This window comes from Notothenia rossii, assembly GCF_949606895.1.
Source record: "Notothenia rossii genome assembly, contig: scaffold_244, whole genome shotgun sequence".
NCBI lineage: Eukaryota > Metazoa > Chordata > Actinopteri > Perciformes > Nototheniidae > Notothenia > Notothenia rossii.
The window spans coordinates 1468-12500 of record NW_027640010.1 but is presented as its reverse complement, the minus strand read 5'-3'; the positions used below and the strand labels follow the sequence as shown (position 1 = coordinate 12500).

At 48.5% G+C, this 11033-nt stretch overlaps 1 protein-coding gene and 1 long non-coding RNA gene across 5 annotated transcripts in view; one reads left to right on the top strand and one right to left on the bottom strand.

Annotated features, from left to right (window-relative positions):
• Positions 1 to 10807, top strand: part of samd14 (sterile alpha motif domain containing 14) — a 14962-nt gene extending 4155 nt beyond the window's left edge. The window contains exons 2-10 of one of the 4 annotated variants that reach the window (XM_079695368.1): positions 1450 to 1604; positions 1840 to 1956; positions 2040 to 2229; positions 2915 to 3014; positions 4007 to 4075; positions 4207 to 4360; positions 5743 to 5826; positions 7203 to 7358; positions 10290 to 10807. In XM_079695368.1, the coding sequence (XP_079551494.1) occupies positions 1450 to 1604; positions 1840 to 1956; positions 2040 to 2229; positions 2915 to 3014; positions 4007 to 4075; positions 4207 to 4360; positions 5743 to 5826; positions 7203 to 7358; positions 10290 to 10460 (1196 nt within the window). In that variant the 3' untranslated portion in view covers positions 10461 to 10807. Of the gene's footprint in view, positions 1 to 1431; positions 1605 to 1839; positions 1957 to 2039; positions 2230 to 2914; positions 3015 to 4006; positions 4076 to 4206; positions 4361 to 5742; positions 5827 to 7202; positions 7359 to 10289 lie in introns of all 4 variants that reach the window. The other 3 variants (XM_079695367.1, XM_079695370.1, XM_079695369.1) reach the window with 3 other exon arrangements.
• LOC307027173 lies at positions 9130 to 10005 on the bottom strand. Its single transcript, XR_013804562.1, has 3 exons — positions 9439 to 10005; positions 9312 to 9321; positions 9130 to 9235 (listed from the first exon to the last, which is right to left on the bottom strand). It is a non-coding gene; the product is annotated as an uncharacterized lncRNA (long non-coding RNA).
• Positions 10808 to 11033: the final 226 nt, after the last annotated feature.

Below are 11033 nucleotides of genomic sequence, written 5' to 3'. Positions count from 1 at the left end.
CTCTACTTTAAAGAGTCCTCTCCTGCTGATGTTCAGGTGTATATCAGTATGTAGTGTCTCTACTTTAAAGAGTCCTCTCCTGCTGATGTTCAGGTGTATATCAGTAGTGTCTCTACTTTAAAGAGTCCTCTCCTGGTGATGTTCAGGTGTATATCAGTATGTAGTGTCTCTACTTTAAAGAGTCCTCTCCTGCTGATGTTCAGGTGTATATCAGTATGTAGTGTCTCTACTTTAAAGAGTCCTCTCCTGCTGATGTTCAGGTATATATCAGTATGTAGTGTCTCTACTTTAAAGAGTCCTCTCCTGCTGATGTTCAGGTGTGTATCAGTATGTAGTGTCTCTACTTTAAAGAGTCCTCTCCTGTTGATGTTCAGTTGTATATAAGTATGTAGTGTCTCTACTTTAAAGAGTCCTCTCCTGTTGATGTTCAGGTGTATATCAGTATGTAGTGTCTCTACTTTAAAGAGTCCTCTCCTGCTGATGTTCAGGTGTATATCAGTATGTAGTGTCTCTCCTTTAAAGAGTCCTCTTCTGCTGATGTTCAGGTGTATATCAGTAGTGTCTCTACTTTAAAGAGTCCTCTCCTGCTGATGTTCAGGTGTATATCAGTATGTAGTGTCTCTACTTTAAAGAGTCCTCTCCTGCTGATGTTCAGGTGTATATCAGTATGTAGTGTCTCTACTTTAAAGAGTCCTCTCCTGCTGATGTTCATTTGTATATCAGTATGTAGTGTCTCTACTTTAAAGAGTCCTCTCCTGCTGATGTTCAGGTGTATATCAGTATGTAGTGTCTCTACTTTAAAGAGTCCTCTCCTGCTGATGTTCAGGTGTATATCAGTATGTAGTGTCTCTACTTTAAAGAGTCCTCTCCTGCTGATGTTCAGGTGTATATCAGTATGTAGTGTCTCTACTTTAAAGAGTCCTCTCCTGCTGATGTTCAGGTGTATATCAGTATGTAGTGTCTCTACTTTAAAGAGTCCTCTCCTGCTGATGTTCAGGTGTATATCAGTATGTAGTGTCTCTACATTAAAGAGTCCTCTCCTGCTGATGTTCAGGTGTATATCAGTATGTAGTGTCTCTACTTTAAAGAGTCCTCTCCTGCTGATGTTCAGGTGTATATCAGTATGTAGTGTCTCTACTTTAAAGAGTCCTCTCCTGCTGATGTTCAGGTGTATATCAGTATGTAGTGTCTCTACTTTAAAGAGTCCTCTCCTGCTGATGTTCAGGTGTATATCAGTATGTAGTGTCTCTACTTTAAAGAGTCCTCTCCTGCTGATGTTCAGGTGTATATCAGTATGTAGTGTCTCTACTTTAAAGAGTCCTCTCCTGCTGATGTTCAGGTGTATATCAGTATGTAGTGTCTCTACTTTAAAGAGTGTTTTGTGTGTATAAAGTGAATGATTATTGACCACAGTTGTTGTGTTTACTGCAGTGTGTGTTGGTGTTTCAGACCTGAACGAGGTCCCGGAGACAGAGCTTCTGGATAACAGCATCCAGAAGGGCCGCGCCCAGCTGTCCGTCAGGGCCCGGAGGCAGAGGCCCTCCCGGTCCCGCTACCGCGACAGCGTGAGCTCCACGGAGGGTGACGACAGCCTGGAGAGGAAGGTTCGCTGAGGACAGAAATACTGCAAAACAATATAAATACAGTTAAAAAATATAAAAATACTGTTAAAAAATATGAAAAAAACACAATTAGTTACTAAGTGTGCAACAGCAATGTCTTAGACCTCAGCTCCCTCCTGTAAAACTCAGGGCGGGGAACTGGGCTTTCTTTCTATTCAACATTAAAAAGGAAAGGAAATTAAACAAATGCCATCCTGCTGTCTGTGAATCGTTTCAGGAGAGTCCGTTACACTCCACTCACTCACCTCTCCACCTGGCCGTGCGAGGCTCCTCCCCCTCTCCTGATTCGCTGCTGTCGGCTAGAAGCCCCGCCTTCTCCTTCGACGCCTCGCTGGTGAGACCAATCAGAGCTCAGACAGCTGTGACACGTTAAGATGAAACACAGAGAGCAGAGTCTTCCTCACCTTCTGTCCTCAGGTGCGCCGCTCCCCGGACCATGAAGGCGTCTCATTGGCTGCTCCTCCGAGGGGGCGGTACCGACAGCTGACCAATGCCACATCTCAGGAGGCGCTGGTGACGCCCAGCAGCCCCCCCTCCTCCAGGTCCTGCCCCCCCACAGACTGTCCCCGCGTCTACATGAGGAGGAGCAGGAGGCCGGACAGCGAGGGTACACCTGTACACACACCTGTACACACACCTGTACACAACTGAACACACCTGAACCTGTACACACATCTGAACACACACCTGAACACACCTGAACCTGTACACACACCTGTACACAACTGAACACACCTGAACCTGTACACACATCTGAACACACACCTGAACACACCTGAACCTGTACACACACCTGTACACAACTGAACACACCTGAACCTGTACACACACCTGTACACAACTGAACACACCTGAACCTGTACACACATCTGAACACACACCTGAACACACCTGAACCTGTACACACACCTGTACACAACTGAACACACACCTGTACACAACTGAACACACCTGAACCTGTACACACATCTGTACACACACCTTTACACACACCTGTACACACCTGTACACACCTGAACCTGTACACACACCTGTACACACCTGAACCTGTACACACACCTGTACACACCTGAACCTGTACACACACCTGTACACACCTATACACACCTGAACCTTTACACACACCTGTACACACCTGAACACACCTGTACATATACCTCAAACTGATGTAATAGAAATGAAACTGTGTGTGTGTGTGTGTGTGTGTGTGTGTGTGTGTGTGTGTGTGTGTGTGTGTGTGTGTGTGTGTGTGTGTGTGTGTGTGTGTGTGTGTGTGTGTGTGTGTGTATAAGTGTTGGTTTCTGACTCCAGTCGGGACACGAGTCCAGGTGATCCCGGCAGTCCGACAGTCGTCTTCGATAAGAAAACCAAGAGACGCTTCCTGGACCTCGGGTGAGACTCAAGAAACATGTTTACATATTTATAAGACAGCTCTTGGTCATCAAAGATATCACCACCAGTATTATTTCATATCTGCAGGAATGAGTCCTGAACCCTGAGTCAGCATTATGAGTCCTGAACCCTGACCTGAGTCAGCATTATGAGTCCTGAACCCTGACCTGAGTCAGCATTATGAGTCCTGAACCCAGACCTGAGTCAGCATGATGAGTCCTGAACCCTGAGTCAGCATTATGAGTCCTGAACCCTGACCTGAGTCAGCATTATGAGTCCTGAACCCTGAGTCAGCATTATGAGTCCTGAACCCTGACCTGAGTCAGCATTATGAGTCCTGAACCCTGACCTGAGTCAGCATTATGAGTCCTGAACCCTGAGTCAGCATTATGAGTCCTGAACCCTGACCTGAGTCAGCATTATGAGTCCTGAACCCTGAGTCAGCATTATGAGTCCTGAACCCTGAGTCAGCCTTATGAGTCCTGAACCCTGAGTCAGCACGATGAGTCCTGAACCCTGACCTGAGTCAGCACTATGAGTCCTGAACCCTGAGTCAGCCTTATGAGTCCTGAACCCTGAGTCAGCACGATGAGTCCTGAACCCTGACCTGAGTCAGCATTATGAGTCCTGAACCCTGAGTCAGCCTTATGAGTCCTGAACCCTGAGTCAGCACGATGAGTCCTGAACCCTGACCTGAGTCAGCACTATGAGTCCTGAACCCTGAGTCAGCATTATGAGTCCTGAACCCTGAGTCAGCACTATGAGTCCTGAACCCTGAGTCAGCATTATGAGTCCTGAACCCTGACCTGAGTCAGCATGATGAGTCCTGAACCCTGACCTGAGTCAGCACTATGAGTCCTGAACCCTGACCTGAGTCAGCATGATGAGTCCTGATATTCACAGGACTTCCTGCATCTGTACTGCTGCTCTGATTGGCTCTCTGTGGATCCTCTGATCTCTGATTGGCTCTCTGTGGACCACCTGTCTCTCAGGGTGACTCTGCGGCGCTCCTACATCCGAGTGAGGAAGGACAAGTCCAGCCGTCTGTCAGTGGGCAACAGGTGAGGACAGCTCCAAGACATCAACAACAACCAGTTTAACAATGTAATCACAGAGTGTGTGTGTGTGTGTGTGTGTGTGTGTGTGTGTGTGTGTGTGTGTGTGTGTGTGTGTGTGTGTGTGTGTGTTTCAGGGATCCCTCAGAAAGCCCCTCCCGCTCCTCGTCGTTCGTCCCCTTCTCCTGGTTTTCTGAAGGGAGGGGTTCTATCTCCTCCTCTGGGACGCCCCCCTCCTCCCCGAAAGCCCCCCCGCCCGCCTCCCCCCGCCCACGCAGGGCTCAGTCACAGGTACTCACACACACACACACACAAACACACACCCCTGACAAACAGTTCCTGCATACCATGACAGTAAAATATTGATCACACACCACAAAACAAACCCAAGCTGAGCAATCATGTGACTGTGTGTGTGTGTGTGTGTGTGTGTGTGTGTGTGTGTGTGTGTGTGTGTGTGTGTGTGTGTGTGTGTGTGTGTGTGTGTGTGTGTGTGTGTGTGTGTGTGTGTGTGTGTGTGTGTGTGTGTGTGTGTGTGTGTGTGTGTGTGTGTGTGTGTGTTAGGGGTTTCACAACTACCAATATTTACTAGTCGACTAGTTTTTCAAAATAGTAGTCGACTTGTCAACTAGTCGTTACGTCATAATAGAGACACACAAAGAGAGGTGTATAACTGTATTGTCTATTGGAACTCATACAGTAACATTAAACACTGCATTTTAATTTGTGTTACATGGCTGAGTAAATAACAAACACTGGACTCACCAAAATCGACAGCAAAAAACTCTTGTTTACATAAATGCCACGTAAATCCAGTGCGCAACAGCGCATTGCGCAACACTTTATATAACGTCCACCTTTCCATATTTTTGGTTTGAACACCAACGCATCGACATGTGAGGGAAGGAGGCTGACCGCTTTCGGGTGACAGTGTTGCCTGCCAGGGAAAAAACCCTCTCACTCGGGGTGCTTGTGGCTGGAATAGCCAGGTAGCTCCTCGAAAGCGGGGGAAGCGGTGCACGTTTTCTGCCCACCACTCCAGTGGATTATCCATTGTGGGGATATGCGGTGTCCGCTGGCAGTAATCCCGTAGCTCATCATCCGCATCACTGTTGACCCGTGTTTTCTTGCTGCTCGTTTGCCTCTGTTCAGTGCTGACGCCGGTCCGTTGCTCACTGGTGCTAGCATTACTGCTAGTGCTAGCTGTCGGCAGTGGGTGTCTCATCTTCAGATGGTTGGACATAGCAGATGCATTTGTATTGTACTTCAGTACAGCTGTACACAACTGACACTTCACTGTGGAGTTGGTTACATCTTCGTTGAAGTACTGCCATACATAAGAATGTCGGACGTGTTTTGGAGCATTTTGCAGCACCTCGTTTACCTCCATTTTTTTCCACGACTAGGGCCTAAAGCGCCGACTAGTGGTAAAGGTAGTCGATTAGTCGATTAGTTGGTGAAACCCCTAGTATGTGTGTGTGTGTGTGTGTGTGTGTGTGTGTGTGTGTGTGTGTGTGTGTGTGTGTGTGTGTGTGTGTGTGTGTGTGTGTGTGTGTGTGTGTGTGTGTGTGTGTGTGTGTGTGTGTGTGTGTGTGTGTGTGTGTGTGTAACTCTGTAGACTCTAGTTCGTAAATGACTTTTTATTAATAAAGTTTTCTCTGTGTTTCCGGCAGGAGTCGGCTCTCAGCGAGGATTTCTCTCCTCCGTCAGATTCCTGCCGGTCCTCACACCCATACCAAACCCTTTCCTCCGACGAGGTAACACACACACACACACACACACACACACACACACACACACACACACACTCATGCGCGCGGGAAGGGGGGTGCTGAGGGCGCTGCAGCACCCCCTAGCGGCAGGCAGGGGGTGCGGAGCTCCCCTGTCTGAATTATTATGTGACGGTTATTGCTGCTCCCGCTGTGCATAATCTGTGTAATATGGAGCCAATAAATTCAACATTGTTGGTAAAATGATATTTTGGCCTGCCCCGAATGTTTTTTCTGTAGCCCCGGACAATTCTACCTCAATAATATAATACATTAACCGTGCTTTACGTGAACCTCATCAAGACACTAGAAAGGACGGCAGGACTATAATTTCCCGTGTTCAGTGAATGCAACAGAGGCAAGACACCAGACCAATCAGAGAGTTGCATGGAAATAAAAGTGTGCTTGTGTCATTCAAGCTCGCGGCTCTGTGTGTGCGGAAATAGCGCATTTAGTGTGTGTGAGAGAGGGGGAGAGAGAGAGAGGGTGAGAGAGGGAGAGAGAGAGAGGGAGAGAGAGAGAGAGAGAGAGAGGGACCGGTGCCAGCAGCAGGGACCGTGTTGTTAGCATCTGGTTAGCTAGCTGCACTAACGGACATACGGAGCTGTAGGAGAGCTCTCCTCTCAGACTGAGAGGAGAGCTCCTCTCAGACTGAGAGGCTCAGGTGAGCTAAAGGACTCTCTGAGTGTTTAGATAGTTAACTTTAGTCTAAGTTATCTCAGTGGGTCTCAAACGGTTTGGTCAAAAATTATTCAAAAGATTATTTCCGCGGCACACCTTCATATGATCATTATAGTTATAAAAAAAATAAGAGAATAAAGGAAAAACAGTTATGAAATACTATATGGCAGTAAAACAAGAATACAGTTTGAAAGGGAAGTGATTTGTAAAATATCCATAAAGAAAAAGAACATCTGCTTCCAGTTGTGTTTCATCTGGGTGCTGAGAGATGTATCCATAGATCTCTTCATGTTGCTCTCAAAGTGCACCAGATTGATGCTTTTAACTTCAATATTAAAAAAAATCTTCCCGGGGGAGCATCCCCCCGGACCCCCCTAGAGGAGGTGAGGTCCGCTCCCCACTCGTAAAAAATAGCACTTTACCCCTGCCTATATGCCGTGAGCTGATTATCGAGCCTTCATTGTAACAGTCGTGGGTTTATTGTGTGTTTGCGTGTGGGGAGCTTTTTTTGTGCGTGCTCTATAGTGCCCGTAATAGTGTTCACTGGAGTCCAGCACCTCAGCACCCCCACTCAAAATACCTTCCCGCGCCTCTGCACACACTGCACTTCTCCTCCAGTATCCCAGTAATCCAGAGATGAATGTGCCGCACCCCCCCCCCCCCCCCCCCCCCCCCCCCCACAGCCTGCGGAGGATACTTCCTGTCCCGCCTCCTCCTGGACGTGTCAGCAGGTCTGTGATTGGCTGAGAGGGATTCACATGGAGCAGTATGTCCCAGAGTTCAACGTGGGAGACATTGACGGAGAGCAGCTGCTGCAGATGGACAGCGACAAGCTGAAGGTAACATTTCATATCGCTCTCAGAGTGATACCTCCTCCTCCATTATAACATGACACAGACCAGGGGTCTGCAACAGGCGGAGACGCAGACCTATACGGACCCGGACCCGTAATCAATACATTGATAGGGGATTTCAATTTTGACGGGGCGATTCTATTTTAACCGCCGCCGACAGGAGGCGAAAGAGAGAAGAGAGAGAGAGAGAAACACAGAAGAAGAGAGGAGAGAGAGACACAGAAGAAGAGAGGAGAGAGAGACACAGAAGAACTTCTGTGTCTCTCTCTCCTCTCTTCTATGTTTCTCTCTCTCTCTCCTCTCTTCTATGTTTCTCTCTCTCTCTCCTCTCTTCTTCTGTGTTTCTCTCTCTCTCCTCTCTTCTTCTGTGTTTCTCTCTCTGTGTCTCTCTCTCCTCTCTTCTATGTTTCTCTCTCTCTCTCCTCTCTTCTTCTGTGTTTCTCTCTCTCTCTCTCTCCTCTCTTTCGCCCCCTGTCGGCGGAGGTTAAAATAGAATCGCCCCGTCAAAATTGAAATCCCATTTTAATGTATTGATTACGGGTCCGGGTCCGTATAGGTCTGCGTCTCGGTCCGGGTCCGTATAGGTCTGCGTCTCGGTCCGGGTCCGTATAGGTCTGCGTCTCGGTCCGGGTCCAGACCGCGGTCCGCCTGTTGACGGCCCCTTCTATAGACGATAGATGATGGGTATTTAATATAACCCTCAGAGTGATGCCTCCTCCATTATAACATGATATAGATCAGTGGTGTTCAAAGTGTGAGGGGGGCCTCCCCTGGGGGGCGCCAGAGTACTTCAGGGGAGGTGCAGCGGGAGAAAAAAAGAACGAGAAACAGTGAAATGTAGCTAGCTAACTTCAGCTAACTTTATGCGAGCGGCAACATGGATGGATTTTTAGTGAAGTGACCTAAAGTGAGAGAGGAGACAGCGTCTGGCACAAAACGTCGCTTGCACACTTTTGGCTGTCTGTCGAGACCGAGTTCCCCCACCTCGCCAGAGAGGCTGTAGAAGTGCTCACTCCCTCCACCTCCACCTCCACCCACCTGTGTGAGTGCTCCTTCCCTTCACCTCCACCTACCTGTGTGAGTGCTCTTTCCCTTCACCTCCACCTACCTGTGTGAGTGCTCTTTCCCTTCACCTCCACCCACCTGTGTGAGTGCTCTTTCCCTTCACCTCCACCTACCTGTGTGAGTGCTCTTTCCCTTCACCTCCACCTACCTGTGTGAGTGCTCTTTCCCTTCACCTCCACCTACCTGTGTGAGTGCTCATTCCCTTCACCTCCACCTACCTGTGTGAGTGCTCTTTCCCTTCACCTCCACCTACCTGTGTGAGTGCTCTTTCCCTTCACCTCCACCCACCTGTGTAAGTGCTCATTCCCTTCACCTCCACCTACCTGTGTGAGTGCTCTTTCCCTTCACCTCCACCTACCTGTGTGAGTGCTCTTTCCCTTCACCTCCACCCACCTGTGTGAGTGCTCTTTCCCTTCACCTCCACCTACCTGTGTGAGTGCTCCTTCCCTTCACCTCCACCTACCTGTGTGAGTGCTCACTCCCTTCACCTCCACCTACCTGTGTGAGTGCTCATTCCCTTCACCTCCACCTACCTGTGTGAGTGCTCCTTCCCTTCACCTCCACCTACCTGTGTGAGTGCTCTTTCCCTTCACCTCCACCTACCTGTGTGAGTGCTCTTTCCCTTCACCTCCACCCACCTGTGTGAGTGCTCTTTCCCTTCACCTCCACCTACCTGTGAGAGTGCTCCTTCCCTTCACCTCCACCTACCTGTGAGAGTGCTCCTTCCCTTCACCTCCACCTACCTGTGTGAGTGCTCATCCCCTTCACCTCCACCCACCTGTGTGAGTGCTCACTCCCTTCCCCTCCACCTACCTGTGTGAGTGTTCATTCCCTTCACCTCCACCTACCTGTGTGAGTGCTCATTCCCTTCACCTCCACCTACCTGTGTGGGTGCTCACTCCCTTCCCCTCCACCTACCTGTGTGAGTGCTCATTCCCTTCACCTCCACCTCCACCTCCACCCACCTGTGTGAGTGCTCATTCCCTTCACCTCCACCCACCTGTGTGGGTGCGGGTTCTCCGCATTGACTTTCATCAAAAGCAAGTACCTGTCAAGCATCGGCGGATCTACCGGGGTGGCAACTGCCACCCTTAAAATAGCCTTGCCATCCCGGTTGGCAGCTTTGTTTTGACATAAAAGTTGTGGCTCATCGGACATTTATGAGAGAAAATCTCTAAAGTCTGAGTGCAAGTGAATGCAGCACGAGACGCGAGCCTTGTAACCCCTCCCCCGGCCCTGGCGTGAGCAAGGAAATGTGATTGGCGGCGATTTCATTTGAACGGGACGGCGCATTCGGACCCAAGTACTGAAGGAATGAGGTACGGTCTACAATGACAGAGAGGAGCCTGTCAGCGGGGCTGCACTCAGCATTGAATCAAACGCACTAAAGCTTTGGATCTTAGTAGGTTTGAGAGGCGTGTTGCTGAACAAGAGGGTAATCACCGCATTCAGCTGTTATAGGCAACTTGATGCTCTGCTCACGGAAGACTCGATGAGCATAACAAACTGTTAAGATGATGACCTTGCGTGTGTAAATATATTTTTGTCTTTGTGGGGTCTGCCCCCAACAAATAGTTTGAAGTCCTGAGAAAGTCAAAGACGCTGTGTAAAACTACCCTGCCCTGCCAACAGAAAGTAACCACTCTGATTTAACTAGGCCAGCAGTTAAGGGCTTTCCACTGGATCATAATACCCCTGCATTATAGCAACATCAACAACAACAACAATAATAAAAGCAATAATAATTGGGAGGGGGGGCGTGGCTGTTCTTATGTTCTCTGAGGGGAGGCTCCCCTTCCCACACTTTGAAAACCCCTGATATAGATGATAGGTATTTAATATAACCCTCAGAGTGATACCTCCCCAGGATCTGGGCGTGTTCAGTTCGTCTCACCGAAGCGCTCTGAAGCGACGCATCAAAGATCTTCTCTCTGCAGCCGAGAAGGAGAAGAAAGCTCTGAGACAGAAAGAGAAACAACGAAGAAGAAACAACGAGACGCACAGGAACTGACCTCTGATTGACCTCTGACCTCCAACTGACCTCTGATTGACATCTGACTGACATCTGACTGACCTCTGATTGTGACCTCTGACTGATCTCAGACCTCTGGGTGACCTCTGACTGACCTCTGACTGACCTCTGATTGTGACCTCTGACTGACCTCAGACCTCTGACTGACCTCTGACTGACCTCTGATTGTGACCTCTGACTGACCTCTGACTGTGACATCTGACCTCTGACAGACCTCTGACTGACCTCTGACTGACATCTGACCTCTGACTGACCTCTGACTGACCTCTGATTGACCTATGATTGACCTTTGACCTCCTCAATAAAATGACAATTTCAATAAATAAATCTGTGAAAATCTTTGTATTTTATTTCATGTTCCAAATAATAATTATAATATAAACAATAACTCTAAGTAATAATATTATCGTTAGTATTGTTTATTATCACACAGAGACAGAAATGTCATCTTTATATAAATGATAAACAAATACTTGATATTTGATTCTCCAAAGACACAGGAGCTCCGGAGAGGGTCAGGGTCAGAGGCCTATACTACGAAGCAGGATGTTCTCTTAGCGGCT